This window comes from Sciurus vulgaris (assembly GCF_902686455.1).
Source record: "Sciurus vulgaris genome assembly, chromosome: 1".
Lineage (NCBI taxonomy): Eukaryota > Metazoa > Chordata > Mammalia > Rodentia > Sciuridae > Sciurus > Sciurus vulgaris.
The window spans coordinates 80,024,554-80,050,642 of record NC_136461.1 but is presented as its reverse complement, the minus strand read 5'-3'; the positions used below and the strand labels follow the sequence as shown (position 1 = coordinate 80,050,642).

The following is a 26,089-nucleotide window of genomic DNA, read 5'->3' as shown; positions in this document are numbered from 1 at the left end:
AGGGTATTGTATTAGCAATAAGGATACAGAGAAGTGAGAATGCATGTGAAGGAAAACAATGCTGAAAGACATTCTGTTGGATGCCTTCAATTGCTTCTGGAAAGTAGTATGTCAAATTATCTACTACAGGTTGGGTTAAAGGTTTATGGAGAACAGAAAACATCTGAATGCACCAGATAATCAAAAAGAAACAAAGGGAAAAAATTTGAGCACACAGTTGCAAACAGGGCCAAAAGAAAGCAGAAGTACAGCCTTTGGTGCCAAGAAGATCAGGGTTTAACCCAAATCTACATCATATCAGCCATGACTACTTGAGTGAGTCACTACACCTCTGAGTCTCAGTTCTGCCACCCATAAAATGTGTAACATATTTCCCCAAGGATGCTGTGAGAACATCATTAAATAAAATAACTTATTTGAAGTATTAGAGGTTTTAGCTGAGAACTCTCCCCAATAACATTTAGCAAACTAAGTACTGAAAAAAAGGATGATGGCAGCTTGGGAAGTGGACATAGCAGAAGAAAGGAGAATCTGGGATTATCTGAGAGGACAACATTGTATCTGCTAATTGTAGAACTCAAGAAACAAATATAAAAGGATTTGTCAACCCAGAATAGAGCCGGGGAGACAGGAGGTCAAAATGAGGTTACAAAGCAGACTGATAGCTATAGAGGAGATAAAGGTTGTGGTCAGAGACGGGAAGCTCTTACTTCAAGATCTTGAAGGCAGGAGAGTTCCAAATAAGAATGAAGTCCAAGTGAATCAAGGGGTAATTACAATGTAATCATTGTTATAAATCAGTAATACAATTTAAAATAATTTTATAAGAAATCCCTAGCTATATAACTTGAATTTTTTAGAAGACAGGATCTTACTATGTTGACCAGAATGGCCTTGAAATCCTAGACTCAAGCAATCCCCTTTCTTCCACTTGATATTTTTTGAGAACTAAAATTCAATCTCTAAAGGCAAGAGAAATTTTAACATACAGTTATATAGTTAATACCTACTAGACACTAAGTGGAGTTTTGTGTGTGTGTGTGTGTGTGTTAAAGGGATAAGGGGTATAACTGTGGTAGAGCATGTGCCGGACCCTGGGTTCGATCTGCAGTGTGCACACACACACAATGGTAGTAAAATATACGTACTTTGGATTTACCATTTAGTATATTTTTAGGTGTACAATTCAGTGCATTTACATTTACATTATTTACAACTATTACCACCATCTATCTCCAGCACTTTTTCATCTTTCCAACTATCTCTTAGGTGGTTCACAACATTATTTTATATAATTGTTACACTACTTACAACTTTTACAGATGAGGAAAAAGGTTTGAGAGGTTACCTGACTTCCTTAAGATCATAGAGTTAACAGTAATAAATCTATATTCAGACTTAGACCTGATTTCAATCTAAGTTCTTTCCACTGCCATGTTGCTACCAATGTCAGAAAAAAGACCCCCCAAAAGTTGTCAGGATACCTCCTTTGTTTAATCCCTCTAACAGGAACTCAGTATACTGATCTTTAAATTTTCTGACTTCAGATAAAGAGAACTACACTCAACCTTGTTTCTAGATGTTAACTGTTTTATGTGTGACATAAATATTCTAATACTCTCTCTCTGGTTCCCAATCTATAAAATGAAGAATGATACCTGGCATTATAACAAACTAGATTTGAATTTATTCAGGTATGAGATGAAAGAAAGGTTCACTATAAAACTTAGTTCATTTTTGCTATGTGCTATTTTAAAAAGAATGAGGTAAAAAGTTACACTGCTTCATTTTCTATTCTTGGGTTAACATTCAAATTTTTTGTTTATTAAAATTGCTTTTTCTCTTTATGCTAAGTATCTTCTATTCCCTTCTTCACAGCTTACTCTACTCTGGAGTCAGCTCTGGAAGCTGATTTGAAAAACGAAAATAAATAACCATCCTAGTTAAAGAATACATTCAGTGGCAGAGGGCTTGCCTCCCACAAGTGAGGCACTGGGTTTGATCCTCAGCACCACGTAAGAATAAACAGATAAAATAAAGGCATGCTGTCCATTTACAACTAAAAAGAAATTTTTTTTTTAAAAAAGGAATACCTTCAAAATGTTTCTTCATAAATATTTTCATCTTATTTTCACTAAGACATATATTAGATGATTAAACTTTAGTAAAGTAAAACTAATTTATGCTTTGTGTACATATGTGTAACGTGTGTGCACGTATATATGTATATATAATTCAAATATGCATCTTACATATAAACGAAGAGAAGCAGCAGGCTACAATTCTCTGTGGTAGAACTTTTCAATCATATTTTAGACACATTAAAATCTGTTCACAAAGCTTTTATTTTATAAACTGAGCAACAGAGGTAGCTGGCTGTTCAGGAAGAGGTTATAAAAGTTGTTCTGCAGAGGTTTTTGGCTTCCGCACCTCTGAGATTGTACTGTTTATTGCCAAGAAATGATGTGTGAAAATCCCCTACTCTGGGCCACATGATGGCGCCTTTAGCTCTGTCAGCATTAAATGTTTACCCCAATTTTATCTTTAAAATTATAATTTGCTTTTCAAAATTTGTCCTTTGTTCTTAGGTTGTAGATTTTAGCTCACAATTCCCTCCTTCAAAAGACTTGTTAGAACCTACATTTAACCTAAGAGGATTTATAAATGCAACCATATGCCTATCTAAATGAGCATACTGTCTTAGAGCATCAAAACTATATGTGGTCTGTTTCTGGTCACCAAGTGGGTAAAAATATTTCTAACTCACAATGTGGGTCTCGTTATATTGCATTATGACTCAAATCATTCTAGGTCAATGTTTTGTCTCTAATAGGGAATTAGGAGACATTTTGTGAGATGCATTATTGTTCTCTGTGACTTAAGAGATATACTTCAGATATTTTTTTCATACCTTAAAATGAAGGACTAAAAAGCCTCCAAGGCCCCTTTTGACTTCAAAGTCTTGATAAAAAGTGTGGTGCTAGAATTTATGAATTTGTCTAAACCATTCTTAAATCACATACAGTTGTATCCATCAGATAATGAACTCACTATGGTATAAAGTCAATACCTTATAAATTTTAAGGGGCACTACTAGGTTTTCATATTTTAAGATATATAAACTTAAACTAGCATTCACGATAATGTAAGAAAAATCAAATTGGGTCAATTTGATTTCCAAATGTAAAATCAAGGAGTCCCTAACGGGGACAACTTCACATTGTTCAGACATACTCTAAATATCCCCCTTTTCCCCTGTAATTTAAAAACTTTGATCCAACCCCTTATCACTCTTTATAGTAAAGAGTTCAAATTATTAAAGCTAGTAAATTTTACATTAAATTTTTAAATCAGACTTTGTCACAAGGTAGTAATAAAGTTTCTCTCATCCTGATAATTTTAATTTTCTTCATTTTTTCAGGTTAGGCATTTCCTTATCTAGAAACCATCAATTATAGCTGCAGTAACTAAAGACACAACTGACCTAGAACTGTAAAGCATTGGAATTAAAAGGAACTAAGAGACTAAATGCAACTTTCTACTTTTACAAATGAGGAAACTGAGGTCTAGTGCTGATAAGCTCCTTTCCTATAGTTAAAAAACTAAAAACATGAGCTAGATATAACACAACAGGGCTCTTAAAGCTACACATCAAGACCAATCAATTAAATAAGCTGCTAACAACATTTTACAAAAGTAAAAGAGTAGAAAATAACAGGTGTTTCATAAACCTTTTGTTCACTTACATGCATATATTACAACATGCTATAAAATATAATTATTATAGTGATCTAAAAGTTTACAAGTCATCACAATAACATCTAATTCTTCAAGTGGATTTAAAATTTTACTCTTAAAACTATTAAATTACTACGATGCAGTTCTTATTATGATGACTCACTGTAAGTCGATAAAAATATCTGCATTAAATACTAAGTGCTACCATTTAAAGTAAGTCATATTTTCCCTTCAAAAGACTGATTCTTACCGTATGTGAAAAGACTTTAAAATAGCTCTTTTCTGTAAAACTTACATGTGCAATAGTTAGACAAGCTTTTTAAAATACCAACTTCTAGAACTTTGATACTTGGCACACATTAAAAAAAAAGTCTCTGAAAAAACAGTGACCTCTAGTGGATTCATTAAATAACACTGGCATAATTTCTTTCCCAAAGAATTCAGAAATTAAGATAATGCTGATGCGTCCAGATAGAAAAATACTGGCATGGCTATAAAACTGACAAGGGCTACACATAATTAAGGGTTATAGTTACCCTATACACAATGGGAAAAATGTATAAGATTTTCATTCTTCTAATCAAGTGGAATATAATGAATATAGTCTTGGCCTCATTCAGAATCTATCACTCTTAAATACACTTAATGTTTCTGAGCTTGTTTAATGGAAGAGTTTGGATTAAATCTAAGGATTCTTTAAGATCTTCAAATATGATTTTCTTTATCTTGTATACTAACCTGAGATTAAGTTTTGGTCAAAAACCTTAGATGGCTCCCCAGTACTTGACTGTACTTGACTGTACTTGACTGAGGATATACCAAACACTGCCTGGCTTCTTACTACTTGCCTAATATTATCTGTTTTCCCCCAATAAATACACAATCCCCCCAACTATGGAGAAATTATTTCAGGCACCCCCCCTCTCGGATGCATGAAACCACGTACAGTATCAAATCTTAACATACTGTGTTTTATCCTATATAGCTACCAAGTGACCAAGAGACAAGTAGTGTATATAGTGTGGATATTCTGGAAAAGAGATAATTCATGTTCTGGGCAGAAGGAAACAAAAAAGTGTGAGATTTTTACCCGCTACTTAGGATGGTGTATAATTTAAAACTTATGAATTGTTTATTTCTGGAATTTTCCACTTAATGTTTTCAGACTGTAGTAGAACATGGATAACTGAAAGAATAGAAAGTGAAACCATGGATAAGAAATTAAATTGAAAGAAATTAAAACAGGAAAAACAGTGACATGTATACTCCTTATTTCAAGTGAACAAATGTGTTCAATATCACAAGTCACTCCTGTGAGGTTTTTTTCACTTTTATTTAGTTTCTCATTAAGCAACATCCAAACCTTGCTAATTTAGATTATATGTTCCCATTAAAGTTAATAAAAGATTGTTTCAATCATGTATTTGTTCTGTCATGTCCATTACTGCTAAATTCTCAGGTGGGTTTATCCCTATATGTGTTGCCTGCCAGGTACAAAGCTCATACTGAACATTTTGGAATGTGAATTAAGTTCATTAGTTCAGATTAGGGATACAAAAGCCATTTTTATCTTTCCTTTCTAGTGATGTGGGGAAAGAATAAGGTAGAATTTCTAGAACCACAAATATAAAGTGACAATATTTCAAGTTTTGGGAAAAAACAGCCACTTTGAACATGGAATGGTAAAATTTTAGGAAAAGGTTAGAGGAAAACCTTTTAAATTAGCTTAGAGAAGTACCAAAAACTAAGTTTGAAAAAAACAGACATAGTGGTTTTGTAAATGCCTTGAAGCAATAATAAGATTAGCATGGGGGGGGGCAGGGAGGGCGGTTAAATTTAATAAGTAGAAAAGGTACATTTGGAAACAAAGTTAAGGATAATTTAAGAAAACACAGGTCTTAGTGGGGAATGGAATATATTGCTGTTGTAGGGTTGAGGTGGTAATGAGCATCTTTGGTGAAAGAAATAATTAAAATGGGAAAAAGAGATGGACAAAGTACTTTTCAAGTTACCTTGGACAATACCACAATGTTTTATCCTTTAAACAAGAAAAGCTGAAGGGTGGTGCTGAAATGATGAACAATTTAGTCTTTATTATGTTCAATTCAATTAAGATCAAAGGGTGGTATGTTTTATATATTCTAAGTCACAGAGGACTGGACTGGCAGGAAAAGGTGTCTGCCATTAAGGGTACTGTCATAACTACAAATGATGCTAGTTGAATTTAGAGTGGTGTCATATCAGTTTCATCAGCTGAGACTTGAAAGATGAGACATTAAGGATTTTTCTTTTGGAGGAGGGACAAAATTCTTCAGTAAATTTCACCTCATTATACTTACTATACTTATTTAGCATAGATCTTTGCTATCTTATCACAAATTATACTTCCTTTTATTGTTGCAATATTCTCTCCCAAATATGAGTTATTTGGAATATTATTTATCCCATTAAGCTTTTGTTTGGACTTTCTAGACAACAGGTTAATTACCATAATAATCTTTGTTACCTTTGTTATATAATGCCATTTCACTCTCAATATTCATCACCTAGTAAAATACTGCAAGTGTCTAAGTATTTATCAAGAGGTAAAACTCTTGCATTGATCATAAACTTCCTTGCATAAGTGACTTTAATGAGCTTTCTTTAAATTTATGAAATAGCATATTAATTTTGACATAGATTAAATGAATTAGTAGGGCTGGGATTGTGGTTTAGTGACAAAGTGCTTGCATAGCATGTGTGAGGAACTGGGTTGGATTCTCAGTACCATATATATATATATATATATATATATTTATATATATATATATAAAGGTCCATCAACAACTAGAAAGGTATTTTAAAAAAATGAATTAGTAAAAAATTTTTAACCTTAGTACGTAGTTTCCTAACAATAAAACCTAGTATCTTCTGAAGAAATATAATATTCTTAATTCAGAATTATTATATTAACAGGATTCATAGACCTTTCTGGCACAGCAGAAGCCAGTTAAAGTTCTAATTTTGTGATTAAAGTTAAAATAGCAAAAAAATAACATTTGCATGTATAAATTTTCTGATTTTAAGTTGAAATTTTAATAACAATGCTCAAAATATAACCATTTCACAGTTAAAGCATATAAAATCTTAACACTCTAGAGAAAACCAGATCTACTTTCAGCTTATCTCAAAATGCAGAAATTAATAAATATATGAACAAATGTGCATATACAATGATTTAAATTACCTCTCTTCTTCTCGAACCCATATTGGAGTTTTGGGAATTTGTGCTTCAAAAAACTTAGATGCTTTATAACAAAAATTGCTGCAAAAAGACTGAAAATGACATTTTAAAACTAGTTATTCTCCTTATTATGAAATATAACCTATATACACAAGAGTATAAGACAAAAATGTATAATTCAAAGACTAAAACAAAAGTCCATTAATCTTCTAATATCCATCTAAGGTCAGAAATAAGGTAGAGTGCCTTTCAAGGTTTCTATGGGCCCCTTTCCATTACCCTCTACATTCCCCAAAGGTAAAACCTATCCTAATTTGATGTTAATCATTCCCTTGTTTTCTCTAGTTTTACCACCTACCTACGTATCCCCATAAAATATAACATTCAGTTATGCCTCTTTTTAACACTTTAAGTGGAATCATGCTGTATCATACTGTTATATATTCTCATCTTCAGTTCAAAATCATATTTTTAACACTTATTCATGTAATTATAATTTATTCATCTTCGCTATATTTTAGATTCCATTGTTAGTATATTAAACATTGTTTATAGACAATTGTTTCTAATTTTTTATAAGCAGTTCAATGTTAATGTTTTTATAATAAATATTAACTGTGGTAAAATACAACATAAAATTTGCCATCTTATCCATTTTAAGTGTACAGTTCATATTGTTGTACAACCATCACCAGCACTGTTTTTTCATCTTACAAAACCAAACTTTATATGCATTAAATACTAATTCTCCATTTATTGATCACCATTCTGCTTCCTATCTCTGTGAATTTCATTACTCTAGGTACCCAAAAGGAATCATAATATTTCCTTTTGTGCTGGTTTATTTCACTTAGCATAACATTCTCGAGGTTCATTCATATCATAGCATGTGTCAGACTTTATTTCCTTTTTAAAGCTGAATAATATCCCATTGTATTGCCACATTTTATTTTTCCAATTATGAACAATCTCATACATATATATTATATTGGTGCCTATGGGCAAAAATTTCTTTAAGGTATGAACAAAGGAATAGAAAGACTTGGTAATAAAGTGCAAAGCTGGTAGGGATGTAACTCAGTGATGAGAGCTTGTCTAGCTGAAAAGTCAACATTACTAGATAAATACCAAATTTTATTACTACAAGCAACAAAGATTTCTAATATCAGATTTTTATAATTTTGCTACTTTGGGGATTATAAAAATGTAATTCAATGTGCTATTTGCTCTTTCCCTAATTATTAAAAAAATCGAGCATCTTTTCATATGTTCAACAGCCATTTAAGTTCATTGTCCGAAAGTTTTCCTTTTCCTTATAGCTTATACATTCTGGATGTGAATCTGTGGTCAGTTATATGTGGGAAATATAACTTCTTATTTGTGGCTTATCTTTTCACTTTTTGGAAACCTCTGATGGAAAAAAAATTACTTTTAATGTAAAAAAATTGATTTTCCTCTATGATCTGTAATTTTTTCAATCTTCTTAAGAAATTCTATCCCCACTTTACATTCTCCCATAATGTCTTCATATGTACACCTTTCACATTTAAGTCTTTATTCTACTCACTTTGTGTATAGGGGTTGATTTTTATCTTTATTTTTTAATCTAGATAACTGTCAGTACTATTTCTTGAAAGAGCTGTTCTTTTTTCACTAATCTCCCACTGCCATATGTCAAGTGTCTACATTTGTGCTGAGTCTACTGGTTCTCTATTTTGATCCATGATTTACTTAATTTGTGCTAATATGTAGTTTTATTGTACACAATCTGTATATAATTTGTGCCAATATATGTTTAAGTCTTAAGTCAAGCTTAAGCAAGGAATTGTTTTAGTGCCTTGACTGAAATATTTACAAACTTTTAACAAGGTTATTTTCTAACAGGCAAGATTTTAAAGTTATTTTTAAATTCTACTTAAATCATAATAAGAATTAACTACCACATTGAAAATAGTCTTTGAACTTACCTTTCTTTCAGTAATATCATAGACTTTATTGGTTTTGGTAGAAATTTTATATTTCTGTTTTGGTACCTAAAGAAAAGAAAGTATAGCTTACAAAGAATCTAAGTAATTAACATGAACTTCTCTTACAAGTAAAAGTTATCTACATATTTTCAGCTAACCCATGACATTAGTTCATGACCTCAGGTTTAACTTCATTTTCTTTCCAGAACATTTTGCTAAAAATCAGACAGAAGCTAGAATTTTTAAAATGTTACTTACAATTCCCAACTTCTTCTGACATAAAGGATAACCACAGAGTTTGATAATAGAACGCTCATCCACGACATCACTATAGTGAGCAGGTGTGATGAACTTCCCCTATAATGAAATGAGAGGGGCATTTTCTTCCAGGTTAATGGAAAAGATAATTTATTGATTTTTACTCATAAATCTAATCTGAAAATATAGGACTAACAATATTACCTGTCTCAAAGTCTGAAATTAGAGAAAATAAAAAGCACTCAAAAGTATTTATAGTAAACACTCAAAAAATATTAGCTATTATTAAAAATAAAAACTTCCACCACAGCAGATTAGGCATCTTTGTAGATTATAGTTGATAAAATAATTGAGGTAGGAAGAAGAAGTGGTGCTATACCAAAATTAAACGAAGTACCTTTTAAGCAAGTACTATTAAAAAAGTAAACCACATGAAGTACTAGAAATATGTAATTTTATCTATTTTTAAGGTAGGTAAACTATGTGACTCCTGAACAAATTTTTGTGCAAATCTTCCTGCTTTTGAAAAAAAAAATGGTTAATAAGCTTATACCAAAAATTTTCTTTGACATACTCATGCTTAAATAATTTTAATTCTTGTTTTGTAACTTTGAAAAAAATTTTTTCAGTACTAGGGATTGAAACCAGGAGTGCTCTACCACTGAGCTACATCCCCAGCACCCCCCACCTTTTTTTTTTTTTTTTTTTAATTTGCTCAGGTTGGCTTTGCAATCATCCTGCCTCAACATCCTAAATTTTAGCTGGGATTACAGGCTTGAGACACATGTCTGGCTTTTTGTGATCTTTTTGAACAAGTTGTTTTTACAGGGATTGAGACAGTCTAACAGTGATGTTTTTTGTCTCAAATGAAGCATTTCTGGTTTGTCTTTGTTTAGCATGATCATGTGTGTAAATTTTGATGTAGTTACCTATAGTAACTTAAATACTGTCAGGTTCATATTCTTGTTTTGGAAAGATCCCTGAATCACACTAAAAATTACTTCTATAACAGAACTTAAAATGTTTTCACTATAGTTTATGAGGATATAAAATTTCCATTAAAAATTTTAATAAAGCTATTTTAAAAATTTAATGCAGATTACAATCTTAAGTTATAAATGACCTATACTTTAGGTTTTTAAAAAAATATTTTTAGTTGTAGATGGACATGATAGCTTTTTTCTATTTATTTTTATGTAGTGCTGAGGCTCGAACTCAGCGCCTCACAAGTGCCAGGCGAGCATTCTACCACTGAGCCACAACCCCAGCCTTATATTTCAGGTTTTAAAAATATCAAAATGAATTACATTCACAAAAATAATCTTACTTAAAATAGCACAAAAAACAATATTAGAAAACTGACACTGTGATTGCTAGTTAAACTGAAGAAAAAAAATCAAGTGATATCAGCAGACTGGTTAAAAGAACTAAAACTAAGGGGCAAAATGTTCTTTTTCTTTTCTTAAATGTTTTATTTTTAATTGACAAATAGTAATCATACACACTTATGGGATACAATGTTTCAGAATGCATACACATTGTAGAATGAGCAAATTAGATTATAACACATCCATCATCTTACATATTTATTTCTTTGTGGTGAGAAAATTTCATATTCATTCTTTTAGTAACTTTAAAATATACATTATTTTAACTATAGTAATCTTGATACTATTTTTCATTAATGCATTTAAAAATCATTGCATAATATTAGCATTGTTGATTATTTAAAGATGCATGAATTATAAAGCACATTACCTGTATGTAACGACTGACAAATTTAAAGATTTCAACAATGCAAAGTTTCATTTTGTACAGATTTGAAGATGTTAATACTATAAATAATTGGTTTACTTAACACATACACATTCCATTAGGAATTCTTCTGTAATATTCTCTTCTAAAAGTTGTTCAACAATATGTAGAGCTTTTCTCTCAAACTCAATCTTCTTTTTCACAGCTGCTTCAAGTTTTGTTTTCCTGAAAAATTAATGAAGTTAATCTCATAAGTTTTGTTTACAATATTTCATGTTTTAAAATCCAACACTAATCTATTTTGCCAGTTTATATTAATACTGTTACTTTTCAAAAAGGAAACAAGCTACTTGTTGCACCACGTACACAGAAGTCAGCCATAAGGACTATTTCCAGGGTAAAGAGCAAAAAGGAAGCACTTTAGAGACTCCTAAAGAAAAGGAGAATTTCTTTCTGCCTGTTAGTTCATACTCTATCAATTTTAAGGTACACTCTATCCCACATGTACCTTTGAAAAAAAAAAAAAAAAAGGCTTGTTTTCTGATGAAGAGTCAAATATCAGACGACACTAGAAAGTAGATAATTTTTAAGTGGAAATTTGTGTTTGTGTCAAGTTTCAAAAATTAACTGAAAGCCCAATTTGAAAGAACAATCACATCTGCAAAAAACTACTTTTGTTGTGAGGTCTTGTTAAGTAACTATATTGATAAAAATGTGTGGTTTGGGTAAAGGAAAGTCTACCTGAGAGGGCTTGTTCTTGCTACCAGCTGGGCTGTCAGCCTTTGCTGGACCCCATATATTACAGAATATAAAAACAGACTATTTAATCAAAAGATAGCCCTATCAACAGTGATTCTCAGTTCTAGCTACACATGTGGAGATTTTTTTTTTTTTTTTTTTAAAAAAACAAGATACTGCTCAGTTCAATAGGGTTGAGAGTCACTGTCATAGAACCAAGGAGATCAATCTTCCTAGTGACTCTTTTATTCCTTTCCTGCACTGGTTTCTACTTATCAGAACTACCTTTGCTGACCTCCTGGTCCTTGAATTGATTCTCACAACTAGACCTACAATGTCTTTATCCTTTCTTTCTACTTGCATTGACTTCCAATACTTTCATTCCCAGCAATATGTTTTCCGGAAACAATCTGATGGTTTTGTCAACAATTTATTTTTGTCAAATATGGACATTAAAACAAGAATTTTGTAACAACACCTATTCATATATAATTTCATAAAGATTGTTTTATTTTGGTACTTGGGATTGAACCACTTAATCACTGAGTCACATTCAGACCTTTTTATTTTGAGACAGGGTCTCACTAAGTTGTGTAGGGTTCCACTAGGTTGCTGAGGCTGGCTTTGAACTTGTAATCCTCTACCTCAGTTTCCCAAGTCGCTGAGATTATAGTCGTGTACCACCATGCCTTCTGAGATCATTTTTATATTAAGTATAAAAAACATGAAAACAGATTGTGACTTTTTTTAAAATTGAACACATTAAGCTTCATGAAACACTCATAATTTTCTTTGCTTTTCTCAATTTGCTGCCTGCCAATAAAAGTCATGTCACATAATCAGTACACATGCAATCTCATTAAGGAATTTCTAGTTCAAGTCATAACTATGTCCGCCTGAGCTATACTCCTCTTAATTGACAGATATCCAGAGCTGCTTCTATGGATAGCCTGTCTCATTATGACCTTCTGTCACAAATGATAGGCAGTGTGGTGTGTAAGAGCAGATCTCAAATTTTTTGATCTCAGAACTCCTTTACAACTATTAAAATTAGAACTTTTGCATATGTGGATTTATATTTACCACATTAGGATTCAAACTGAGAAAATTTAAAAGCATTTAATTCATTTATCAACCTATTACATGTTAACATTTTTAAATGAAAAAATTTGTGAGATGAGTGAAATTGTTTTCTATTTTTGCAAATCTCTTCAGTGTCTGTTTGAATGGTATTGAGCTGGATTGACTGTAAAAGAATTAAGTTGGAATACATTTATAGAGGAGCACTCCTCTCAACAATGATTTGGTTATTCCCATGTATTGTTTGTTTCATCATCCTCAGTGATCTACTCAAAATACATTTCAGCTGGGAGGTGTAGCTCAGCAGAATATTTGCCTGTCATGCAAGAGGCCCTGGGTTTGGACCACAGTGTTGCACCAAAACAAAACAACCCCCAAAATATTTTGGTTTTACCTATATTCCTCAAATTATAGGAAATGTAATCTCCATGGGTCTATGGTCAGATCAATGTTGAAAAGAGTTGCAAATCACCATCATAATCAATATTAATTAAACTTCACTCTTGTAGTATTTCCTAAAGCCAAGTTAGTATTATGCTGCTCTGAGGGAACTATTTTCCAAAACAGAGTTCAAATCCATCCAGGTTCTCCATTCCTAGATGATCACTAACCATACGTCTTCAACATTCATTACTTCATTACGTTTTCCCATTTGCAACTAGACAACCTAATTCTCATCATGGCCTACCAGGCACTATGTGGACAGAATTTTGCCTCTAACCCTTTCCTATGCTCTTGCCACAATGCACACATCATCCCAGGCATGTTTTTTTTTTTTTTTTTTTTTTTTGGTTGGTACTGCGGATTAAACTCTGGCGCATTCCACCACTGAGCCACATCCCCAGCCCTATTTTGTATTTTATTTAGAGACAGGGTCTCACTGAGTTGCTTAGCACCTTGCTTTTGCTGAGGCTGGCTTTGATCCCTCAATCCTTCTGCCTCAGCCTCCTAAACTGCTGGGATTACAAGTGAGCACTACCCCTCGGGCACTATCTTGTCTTTTTAAGAGCCAAAGGACAGTACAGGATACCTTTTTGATGAAATCTGAACTTGATATAAAAAAAGAGAAAAGGTTTCTTGAAGTGCTAAAGAGAAAAACTTGGACAGTGCATCTTTGGCATATACATCAATAAAAAGAGACCTGAAGAGGTGGGAAAGGAGTATCTGCAAATTCAAGAACATTGTTCCTACAGCAGCTTCGTACAAATACTCATACCTGACTCAAAAAGCCAGCAATCTGAGTCTCCAGTTTGGTGTCCTTAAAACCTGGAGTAGAGGGATGTAACAGTCTACGTGAGAATTTTTAGTGATTCCCAGATCTTCCTCTTCCCTCTCATGACAATTTTCTCCAAAATAGGTAGCTATTATTGTTTTTAAAAGCAGTTCAATTAATAAGACATAATGTAACAGTGAATGCTCTTGTCCAAACAGTACTCACCTTTTAAAAGCATCTTCTTGTTTCAAAGCACTTGTGTCTTTAGTACCTACAATTTAAAAAACAGGTCGCCTTTTTTGTGTGTGTTGGGGATTGAACCCAGGAACACTTTACCCTTAACCTACATTCCCGGTCCTTTTAATGTATCTTTTAAAATTCTGAAATAGGGTCTCGCTAAATTGCCAGGCTGGTCTCAAATTTGTGATTCCCCTGCCTCAGACTCTTGAGTTGCAGGGATTACAGTGTTTTCCACTGAGTACCGTAGGTCAAGTTTACACAAACGGTAGGTAGAGATTCCTGCTCAAATAACAAACTGTAGACATCTTTTCTTCCTGTCCACATAATTCATTTCCAATCCTGTGTGTAAATCAAAATGAAATAGGAAGGAAGTTCAATTTATTTTTGTGCATTACTTCCCAATTTTTCTTGGTCAATATGAATCTCTTTAGAGATTGAATTGTCTCATGCATCACAGTTCCTTCGTTAATTAAGTGCTCCCCCACATCCTAGAACTGGGTACTTTCAGGGGGAAACCTCGCCACTTACCAAACTTCTACCGGGATAGTAGGGAAGTCCCATGCCCCAGAGAGCTGGGCACCAAAGCTGTCTGAGTCCGAGGTTCAAAGGCAGCTGCACTGCCTGACTGGTCATTTACTTGCTCCCTGAAGGTTCCCCAGCACCTCGCCGCACTTCCCCTCGGCGGGAAGTGGCCACAGAGCAGGCTGGGAGAAATCCTGAAATATCTGCACAGAGACGTGGGGATCCCGGCGGGAAGTCGAGAAGACCGCCGCGGGAAGCTCACGGCCTTCTCAACTCCGGAGACCCGCTTCCCCCGGGCGGCCTTTCTAGAACGTACCGCGCGCCTCTGTCTGGAACTGGAACTGGGCCCTGGGCCCAGTTCCCAGGCTCCAAACGTGGGAAGGGAATTTTGTTCCTACCTGCAGCTTTTCGGGAGGCGGGGGGAACCCGGGCCTTCTGGCCGGCAGAGCGCGGCGGAGCCCAGTCTGCCATGGGGAAGCCTCGTCAGAAGATCAGGGACCGGCCCCGGCGTCCCCCTGGAAGCTCCGCCTCCACACGCGTCGCACGGGCCGGGGCGGGGCCGGAGCGCGGCCTGCGCGGCCCGAAGTGGTGGGGGCTGCCGAGCGCACCGCAAGGTCCGGCGGGTAGGTGGCCGCGCGGGGAGGTCTGGGGTGGGCTGGGCTAGCCGCGCGCGGCAGGCGGTGGGGAAGTGGCGCCGCGAGTGACTAGGCCCCGCGAGGTGGTGGGACCTGAACGCCTAGTACAGCAGGAGTCGGGGGAAATGGCTTCCTCTGGATGCCGCCCACAAGCGCGCTAGGGTGTTATCCTCCTTAGAAGACCCCGCTGAGCGACACCCCGCCGCCGCGGACTCCGGGCCGAGCCTTCTCGCCCAGAGAAACCGATGGCCTGCGGGAGCCGGATGCTGTTCTCCTGAGGACTGCAGATTGCCCTGTTCGGTGTGATACGGCGGTTTCGCTGCCTGGATTGATTACTTCGGGGGAGTGCAGCTCCTACAGTGAAACGGGGTGGAGGGCGTTTTAACTTTCAACCCCCTGTGGGTGACTTGTATTGAATTCCAGTTTTTGTCGTAGAACGTTAAAAGATAAAAATTCCCCCAATGATTACGATTTTCATTTTAGGCCCAACTTGTGGAATATTTTTTCCAGAAAATAAATACTTTGCCTTTTAAATGCATATTTGCCTGTCCTCTAGGGAGTGCTCTAGAGAGTTCTTTCCAAAACTGTGCTCCTAAAAAGATGCAATAGGGGCTTCTTTATAAAACAAAACTACTTTCTTAGGCGAACATACGAAAATTCAGTAATATTAAAACTTTACATGTTCCTTATAATGTTTTCTAATAAATGATCCGAATTAAACAGTACCAGTTAACTTTTATATCATTTCAGCTTCAAACCAGGAATAATAATTAGGAATGGCTGTGGAGGAACTTCAGTCCATAATTAAGAGATGTGTAAGTAACTTTTTTCCTTTGTGTAAAATTCCTTTAAAAATATGGGAAGGACATCGTTTTAAATTACTTTTGTGTCACTCAGATTGTTTATCTTCCTTAATCCCTGCTTTTTTTGGCTGGTAAATAGCATGAGGACAGGACAGCAGATTGGATTATTTGTGCAGGTGACATACTTATCTAAATATCCTTTTTAATTTTGATGCTGTTTCTTTTCATAGGACTCGATATAGTGGATTTCAAAATCTTTGAAGTGTTTATTAGGGTGATCCTAAATTTCATACATGTATTTATGTTCAATTTATCTAGGATTTAAACAGATTTCCCTTTTTCTAAAGAGAGAAAATAAATTGTCATACGGAATTTTTATTTGCATATGTGCTTGTTCTTTTGTTTTCCCAGCAAATTCTAGAAGAGCATGACTTTAAAGAAGAAGATTTTGGCCTGTTTCAGTTAGCAGGCCAAAGATGTATAGAAGAAGGGCACACAGACCAACTAATAGCAATTATTCAAAATGAAAAGAATAAAGTAAGTACAATCTTTGTGTTTACTTTTCAGATTTTACTTGGGAAGAGAATAATCACCTGTTGCTATTATTCATCCCTTCATTTGTCCATTAATCATTTAAGAATAAACTTAATAATAAACTTAAATTTTCACTGTAGAAAATGGAAAAAAGGAACTAGGAATACTCATACTTTAAGGTATTTACAGTCTATTGGAAGAGATAAACATAAAGAAAAACTAGCAGTCAGGAGGCAGAATAAATGAAGCAACTGCCGAAATATAAAGAACTTTAAAAGGAACAGGCTTAGATGTTCAAAAGATAACATTTGAATCATTAACTTACATTGAGAAATATAAAGCCAACTAGGTACTCATTTTTTGTGACCAGCTGTGTGTCAGCTGTGCATAGAAAACCAAATTGTAAGTAAAACAATATTTTGCATGCATAGAATCAGAACAGGGAGAGCTGACCAATATCATTTAATCGTTAATAGTCTGAGAAATCATTCTCTATGATGGGAAAGGACCTTGTTTGTGTATCATGATCAACTTTTTTCTGGAATGCAGTATTGGTTAAAGACACTACCAAGTTTTGTGTCTTTGGATTCCTCTTATAAGAAAGACCATTTTAGGGCTGGGGATATAGTTCAGTTGTTAAGAGTACTTGCCTTGCACGTACAAAGCCCTGGGTTCAATCCCCAACACCCCAAATTAAAAAAAAAAAGAAGGAGAAAGAAAAAGGAGAAAAGAAAGAAAGGCCATTTTCTTTCTGGGAACATGCTCTTTCTTCACTTGTAGTGCTATTTATTTATCTAGAAGTTTTGATTGTTGATATGATAATCTAGTCATACTAGCTTAAGATTCTGTCCAGGGCACTTTGATTAGATGCAGGGCATTTCTAAGACTCATTTTGCCAGCCTGGGCTAGAACCCAGGGCCTAGCTAATGCTACCCAAGCACTCTATCTCTGAACTATACATACCCTCACCCTCCTAAGACTTTTAAATCACACTCTATTGTATAGTCCCTTATTCAGTAGTTCAAGTGACTTGACCCTTTAAAAAAATTTTTTTAGAAAAACTGGACCTTTAATTCTATTTTTAATGTTTGATACTTTTTTTTTTTGCCAAAAATATAGTAAATTTCATGTGTTGTAAATCTTTGTGATTTTTTTTCCAATTACATTCTCAGAAGATAACCTTTGAGAGTACTTAACTTTTAGCTGCTAACAATAAGATCAGGAGCAGTTATATTTAAACTTACTATTTGTCAGATGCTGTCTATGTATTTGACATCTATTAACTTATTTAGCCTCTTCAGAAATTCCCTGAGATAGGTACTCTATTAAATTCATTTTGTAGCATATAGACTTGGGAAGCTAAGGTAGGAGGATCACTTGAGTGCACAAATTTAAGAGCAACTGGGGCAACATAGTGAGACCCCCCATCTTAAAAAAAAAAATTCATTTTGTAGATAAGAAATGACTGAAAGATTAAAAGATGTGCCCCAAAATAACTCAGCTTTTTAGTGACATCTGGGATTCAGATCTATTTATTCTGGTTTCAGGGCTTTTAACCACTATGCTTTACCTCTGGTTAGCATGGTATAGTACTTATTAGAAAATTTTATGGTAGAAGAGAAGGGACTGAGTGATTATGGGGTTAGGGATGTTGAGGCCGCCAGGATGACAGCATTTCTAACCTCTGAAAGGACAAAAAAGTGTATGATATCCTGAACAGAAAAAGGCAACTTAAGGAGAAAGTTTCCTGAAGGAAGAGAAGTAAGTTGTCTTTTAGAAGTTTTAAGACAGAGCAGGCAATTAGAAGGTAAGGTTTTGAGGTCAGTAGAGAAACAAGAGATTTAGATATAGTTTTGTCCAGAGATTAGGTGATTGAGGGGAGGGGAAGAATTTGCCTTAGTCAACAGAAAAGTGGCAAAAGCCCAAGGATCCCATATTGAGGAACTTAAGGAACAGAGGAAGAGGCCTGCCAAGGAGGTGAGGATCAGCACTGCATCAGTGAGGCAGAGAGAGAAGGGAATTATAACTGTCTTGGCAATGCATGCCTGAGTGGTTGGGTGTTTTTTTGTTTGTTTTTTTCTCCTTTTCTGCCTCATCACTCCCCGACCCCCATCCCTTTCCTTTACTGATCTCCCTTTGGTTTGCATGAGATTCCCACCCTTCAATGGTTTATTTTTAATATGCTTCTAAATGGTTAATGGGATAGATTTAGGCTTAGTGAAGCTTAGTCTTAATAGTTTGAAAATCACCTTTTAGTGTGTGGTCTGCTAAATACAGAGATTCAGATTTTGATAATGTTTAAAACTGACTACAACGTAATATTTTTGTGAGGTGACACTACAAGGATTGGTCAAAATTTATTATTAGCTGTGTGTGGTGGTGCATACCTGTAATCTCAGAGACTTGGAAGACTGAGGCAGGAGGATCCCATGTTTGAGGCCATCCTCAACAACTTGGCAAGACCCTGTCTCAAAATAAAAAGAACTGGGGATGTAACTCAGTGGTAAATTGTCCCTGGACTCAATGCCCAATTTAAAAAAAAAAAAAAGAGATTTACTATTTTTAAAAAATTTTTTGTTTAGTTGTAGATGGACACAATACCTTTATTTTATTTGCTTATTTTTATGTGGTGCTGAGGATCGAACCCAGTGCCTCACACATGCTAGGCAAGTGCTCTACCACTGAGCCACAATACCAGCCCCAAAGATTGACTATTAATCTGTGTTAAATGTTAAAAAAAAAAAAAGTCAGATAAAAATAAATAGTAAATGGTCTTAAGACACCATAGTATAGGATTTTACCATTATTGACATTTTGAACAGGACTATTCTCTATTTTGAGGGATTCTCCTGTGTATTACATGATGTTTGGCACAACCCTAGACTGCGTGTGAGATACCAGTAGCTTCTCTACCCTCCTCTTCTAATAATGACAATCAAAAAATGTCTCCAAATCTTGCCAGCTGTCCCCTGGGAGGTATAGGGCAAAATTACTCACAGTGGAAAACCAGCAGTATAGTGGGAAAAGCTTGAACTTGGAAGCCATACAGTTGTCTGACATTGGATATGTCATTAATTTCTAAACTTTGCCATTCTCATCTGTGAATTAGGATTAACAGTCTTATTCAATGTGATTGTTAGTACTAAATTAAACAAAGAGTAGCATAAGTTAATGATAGTAAGGATTTAGTCCCCTTCTTTATAACATTTACTGTCTTTCCTTAATCCTGACTAAAGCCATGAGATATTATATAGTGACTGAGTTATCGCTGCAGTTAATACAATATTTATAAAATATTTTCAGAAAATTTTTCAATTCTGATATGCAAAATCACTCAAATCTGACATTTCTCTTATAGCTGATGATTATTCAGAATTGCTCTTATAGAGGATAAGTAGACCTTTGTAAAGGGAAAGCAGTGCTTTGGAAAGGTAGAGTCTTAGAAGAACTAATTAAGTTTTTAAAAATGAATATGGGTTTATTTAATAAGTAATGGTGGGATAAATAGTAATTTTGAAAAAAAATTAGTCATTGATTTACAACAAATTCCTTAGTAGTAAAATGATAAATATTAAAAGTGAAGCCACACAAAAAATAGGAGAAAACAAAATATCAAATCTTTGGAGGAAGGATAATTTTACACCTATAAGTAATAAACATTATTCAACCTATATTTATTAAACACCTACTTTGTTCAATACCTTTGTAATAGCACCTATTTTGTTACTTTGTGACAGGCCCTACTGTAGATGCCGGGAGTAGAAAATAGCAGTGAACCAAAATCCATACCCATATGAATGGCCAAAATTTCATGCAATATTAAGTTCTAATGAATGAAAACAGATTTACAATTGATAAGTAAATTATATTGAATGCAAGGAAGTTTGAATACTGTAGAGAAAAATAAAGCATGGTGAAGGAAAAGAGATATTAGTATGTTGGGTAAAATTACACAGATTTTAAGAAATAGGAGTATAGGGTTGGGGATATAGCTCAGTTGGTAGAGTGCTTGCCTTGCATGCACAAGACCCTGGGTTCAATCCCCAGCACCACAAAAAAAAAAAAAAAAAAAAAGAAAGAAGAGTATAAACTATGGGACTAGAGAGAAGAATCCCAAGTAGAAAAAACCTAGCACTACAAGTTGATCTTCAAAGAGATCAACTGAACTATCTCACAAGTTAAGAAAAGCATGATTGTTTTGTTCTTTGTTAAAATCTAGAATTTTATTTTACGCCATGTTCCTAACAAATTTCATTAAATATAAAGAAAGATGAAATATACCTTTAAAAATTTTTAAATGAATGCTTATTAATCTCTAGGAGGGAAATCCATTTAAAAGCAGTATTTCATATAAAAATAATGACAATTTAATCTGCTGGAATTGCATGTGCCCTAAGTCCTAGTTGTTTGGGAGACTGAGGCAGGAGGATTGCTTGAGGCCAGGAGTTCCAGACCAACCTGGGCAGCATAGCAAGTCTCCTTCTCAAAATAAATAAATGAATGAATGACCTAATAATTTTTTGTCATAAATACAAATTTTAATATTAACATATAGAGAATACATGGAGGTTGATACAAAAAAACGCTAAAATGGGTAGTTGATAAATGAACTAAGATGTGCATAATATTTTCTCTTTTGCAAAATATGTGTTCACATACCCTAACACTGTTTATAGTTCTCCAGGACTTGTAAAGACTTATACCTTTACACGTTGCTATTTCAGAGCCTTGAATGTTTTTTCCACCTATCTGTGCCTGACAGATCTCTTTGTTTTTCCTAAATGCCTTAGCTTCTGGGAGGCCTCTCCTGTCTTTCCATGTTTGAGATGACTATTCTCTTTCTATTCCTCATATTCTACCTTTATTATATTGTAAAATGGGTGGGTCAGGAGGAGGTATTCTATGTGCTATTTCCTCTTCTTCATAGATATGTGTTTTTTTTGTTTTGTTTTTAAAGAATTAGTCTAGAATGTGAACTGTGGCGATAGAGATATTATTTGATCTATTCCTTGCTTTATTTCTGGCACCCAGAATATTATGTATTATATACTTGGTAAATATTAATGAGTTACAGTACAAAGCAGGTTAGAGAATTGGAGTAATTTTGGAGAATTGGAATAATTGTAATTTTGAAAATCAGTGACTTTAATAATGTAAATCACTAATTATAAACTTTTGTATGGTAAAACATTCTGAAATGTCTTTGAAAAAAGAAGCAAATTGTATATAACAGAAAATTAATGAATCACATCCCTTCATTTTATACAAATTACAATGATTATATTCAGAGATTCTCCAAGGAGCTTTTAAAGGTTCACGAGCATTGACTGTATTTCTTTGACTCAGGAGAGCAGAAATTCTCTATGGAAGTTAAGTACTTGCCCATCTTTTTTTTTTTTCTAAACTTTTATTTATTTTTTCATTAACTTTTTTTTTTTTTACACTGATACATTTTTAAAAAAAATTTTTTTTATACATGTATATAGGATAATAATGTCTGTCTCAATCTACCTTCCTTCCTATCCCTACCCACCCCACCCCTCCCTTCACTCCCCTCTGTACAATCCAAAGTTCCTTCATTCTTCTGTATCCACACCCCACTATGGATAAGCATCCGCTTCTCAGAGGAAACATTCGGCTTTTGGTTATTTGGGATTGACTTATTTCACTTAGAATGATATTCTCCAGTTCTATACATTTACCTGCAAATGCCATAATTTCATTCTTCTTTAAGGCTGAGTAATATTTCGTATACGTGTACCACATTTTCTTTATCCATTCATCTGTTGAAGGGCATTTAGGTTGGCTCCATAGTTTTGCTATCAGCCCTTGCCTGTCTTAAACATTAATTAATGCTCTTGTTGGAAATAGAGGATTATTTTAATGCTGAGAAAAACCAAGTTACCTGATAGAAAGTAAAGACCCTTTTGCCTTTTCTCAGTGAAAAGATTAAAAATTATTTTTAAATTTTTTATCTGTTGGCAGCCAACCCTAGGAAGTACTGATGAAATGACCGTGGGCCTCACTTCCCTCCTTTTTCCTATTTCAGAATAAATTCTAAGCTAAGCAAAGTTAGAAAACACACTGTAAGAGTCCTATAGATGGCAGTGTTTACTCTGAAAATGTTTTTTATAGGTCATCATTAAGACTATGGGCTGGAATCTTGTTGGTCCTGTTGTTCGGTGCCTTTTATGGAATGATGAAGATGATAAAAGAAAAGGTTATTTTCTGATGCTTGATTTATTGGTAAAGGTATGTTAAATTACCAGGTTTTCTGTCTCAAAATACACAGCAGTATTATTTTCTTTTTAATGTTTAATTCTTATTGTTTGGTAAGAAATTTTCAGTTCATGAAGACACAGGCAGAAGAAAACTCTGGAGAGAACCCAATATTTTTTGTTGTTGTGTTTTGTTCTTTTTAGATTACATGACAGTAGAGCATACTTCAACATTCGTACATGGAGGGGAAGAAACCCAAACTTATTTAATTAGATGGGCAGTTCCATTTCCTAGGAAGTTGTATTTTAACAAGCACCCTTCTTGTATAGATGTATTTTAGAGAGGTAGTTCAAGGCCACATTGATCTTTTTTGCAATACTGGAACAAAATTAAATATCAATGCTCTTTCCTCTGTGGAAATTCTTATTCTCTTAAAAGTAGGAAAAACCTAGAATGCAAATGATTATGGTAGAAGTGTAAACAGATCAGTTGGAACTCACAATTTAGAAAGAACCATTCATTGGTAAAAGGCTAGTTGAGTTATAAGTCAGTGTATAATTGTTAAGAAAGATAAATTCTAAGAAAAAAAATTATAGGAAGCTACTTGGAGATTAGTACAGATATACACAAATATATATTTGGAAAGAGAAGACTCTGAAGGTTTTTAAAAAAAAAAAGACAAATAGACCAGGGATATAGCTCAGAGGTAGGAGTGCTTGCCTAGCATGTGTGAGGCCTTGGGTTTGATTCATAGCACTGCAAAAACATAGAAAACACTCCCCATAAAAAACAAAAACCAACTAGGCAAGCAAGGTGAATAAAATATGGCCACAGAAGCAATGCAGTTTTATCTGTTCAGAAAGTAAAACAGAAACTCAGATGTCTAAATACCCAGCAACATGGGATAGGAAGAACCCATCAGTGGGAAGCCCTAGCAGTCTAAATCAGCCTACAGAAACCCATGGAAACCTGAGCTCTAGTGATCAGGTTATTCCCTTTCAATACTTTAACTTTTCCTTTCAATAATTGTATGAGACATTTTACTGTTAAGCAAAAATAATTGTATTTTCTCAGTATATGCCTTCTTTAAAATAGTAATCATGTGGCTTTAAATGCAACTTGTATTAAACAGGTTCAATTGTGAATATTTTTATAGTTATGTAATCCAAAGGAATTATTGTTGGGTTTGCTTGAACTGATTGAAGAGCCCTCTGGAAAACAGATATCCCAAATTATTCTTCTTTTACTTCAACCTTTACAAACAGGTAATGAATGTTTTATTATTAAAGTATTTCTTGTTTTATTTGTATAAGTACCTTGATATTTGCCCTCAGTTGTCAATACTACACCAAAGTAAGTTAATGACAAATTATTGAGTATTTCTGTTTTTTAAATTATTATAGCAAATGCCAATTTCAATCCTGCTCCTATGTTGTTACCCAGTTAATACATTGTTGAACGTCATACTATTTTTTCATGTGCTATGTTATAGCCTGTAACTTTTCTGGTAAATCTTCCTACCTGCAGTTTATATCTCGAATTTTCCTTTAAAGCATATTTACTCTATGTCTGCAGTACTTAGTCTGACAGTATTGTGTCAGTTCTGTATCTTGGTTAAGAATAGTTTGGGAGAATATCATGCTAAGCGAACTAAGCCAAACCCCAAAAACCGAAGACCAAATGTTTTCTCTGATATGCGGGTGTTAATTCACCATTGGCAGGTGACTAGGGAAGAATAGAGTTATTTATATTAGGTAGAGAGGAGTGAAGGGAAGGAAGGGGATATGGGGAAGGAAGGATAGTCAAGTGAAACAGACATTTTTACCTCATGTACATATGTGACTGTATGACCAATGTGATCCTACAGTATGTACAATCAGAAAAATGAGAAATTATGCTCCATTTTTGTATGAGCTATCAAGGTGTAAATGTATTCTAATGTCATGTAAAACTAATTAGAACAAGTAAAAAAAATTAACAAAACAAAAAAGAATAGTATCAAGCAGGATGCTCAGCCTCTGTATTGGAAGGTTGGGATTAAGAATAACAAAGACTGAAGAATGACACTAGGAGACATATGGAATGATAAGATTTCATGACTAAGTGGAGTGGTAGTATTGGTAAGTAATGGGTCTCAGCAACCAAGACAGACAGTGTTTATCCATAAGAAGAGATTATTCTTTCATTTTAGGAAACATATATATCTCAGAGTCTAGTGGAATGACCCAGCATCAGAAATTAAATTCATTTTAAATATGAATATTCCTGAGTTTTCTACTACTTGAAACACTCAAAAGTCGTCTAGGGAAAAAATACTACCTCCCATTTGTACTCTACTTTATAGATTACCACTCTTATTTTATGCTTTCGTAACCAAAAAATATGGGAGGAATGTGTTTCTGTTTTAAGTATGTAACCTGTTACAAACACCTAAACAATATTTCATGGCACCAATTGTAAGATCCTTCATTAATTTCCATACCACCAAGAAGGAAAAAGCACTCCCAATTAAGCTTATGGTATTTTATCCTTATGTCAGAGTCTTAAAATGTGAGGAAAGAAAGTATCTTATAATTGTACATGTTGAACTTCTTGTCCTTTGTTTAGCATACTTGATAAGGCTACCTCAAGTAACAACCCGGTCTCTGTTGTAGTGATTCAGAAACTTCGTAACAATAAGGCATATTCAGTTGGATTAGCATTGTCTACCCTTTGGAGTCAACTATCTCTTCTTCCTGTTCCGTACTCAAAAGAACAAATACAAACAGATGACTATGGCCTTTGTCAATGTTGCACGGCCTTAATAGAGTTCACTAAACCTTTTGTGGAAGAAGTCACTAATGACAAAGAAAATAAGGAAAATGAAAAATTAAAGGATGAATTACTGAAATTGTAAGTATATGGTTCAAAACAACTCTCAATGAATTTAAATAGGCCCTAAGCAACTTAGTAAGACCCATCTCAAAATAAAAAATAAAAAGGGCTGTGGATGTGGCTCAGTGGTTAAGTGCCCCTGGGTTCGGTCCCCAGTACCAAAAAGTTAAATAAATAAATAAAGCCAAATCTATTCATTTTATTTATTTCATATTCTTTTATGTACTGCTTTTATTCATCATAGTACAGTGAATAATGAAAGTAGAGAAATAGATAACACGTAACCCAAA

The 26,089-nt window shown here is 34.3% G+C and overlaps 2 protein-coding genes across 12 annotated transcripts in view; one reads left to right on the top strand and one right to left on the bottom strand.

Annotated features, from left to right (window-relative positions):
* RPAP2 (RNA polymerase II associated protein 2) overlaps positions 1 to 15,289 on the bottom strand; it is a 100,568-nt gene extending 85,279 nt beyond the window's left edge. For 2 of the 6 annotated variants that reach the window (XR_013765360.1, XM_079148828.1), the window contains exons 1-6: positions 15,133 to 15,289; positions 14,198 to 14,243; positions 11,052 to 11,166; positions 9,187 to 9,285; positions 8,929 to 8,994; positions 6,965 to 7,053 (exon numbers count right to left, since the gene is read on the bottom strand). Coding sequence is in view for 5 of the 6 variants with exons in the window: in XM_079148828.1 (XP_079004954.1) it covers positions 6,965 to 7,053; positions 8,929 to 8,994; positions 9,187 to 9,285; positions 11,052 to 11,166; positions 14,198 to 14,243; positions 15,133 to 15,205 (488 nt within the window). In the remaining variant the exon portion in view is untranslated. Of the gene's footprint in view, positions 1 to 6,964; positions 7,054 to 8,928; positions 8,995 to 9,186; positions 9,286 to 11,051; positions 11,167 to 14,197; positions 14,244 to 15,132 lie in introns of those variants that run through there. The other 4 variants (XM_079148829.1, XM_079148827.1, XM_079148826.1 and 1 more) reach the window with 4 other exon arrangements.
* The window catches only part of GLMN (glomulin, FKBP associated protein), a 39,666-nt gene continuing 28,809 nt past the window's right edge, over positions 15,233 to 26,089 (top strand). For 2 of the 6 annotated variants that reach the window (XM_079149462.1, XM_079149460.1), the window contains exons 1-5: positions 15,377 to 16,184; positions 16,584 to 16,709; positions 22,842 to 22,958; positions 24,082 to 24,190; positions 25,580 to 25,817. In XM_079149462.1, the coding sequence (XP_079005588.1) occupies positions 16,146 to 16,184; positions 16,584 to 16,709; positions 22,842 to 22,958; positions 24,082 to 24,190; positions 25,580 to 25,817 (629 nt within the window). In that variant the 5' untranslated portion in view covers positions 15,377 to 16,145. The other 4 variants (XM_079149458.1, XM_079149459.1, XM_079149461.1 and 1 more) reach the window with 4 other exon arrangements.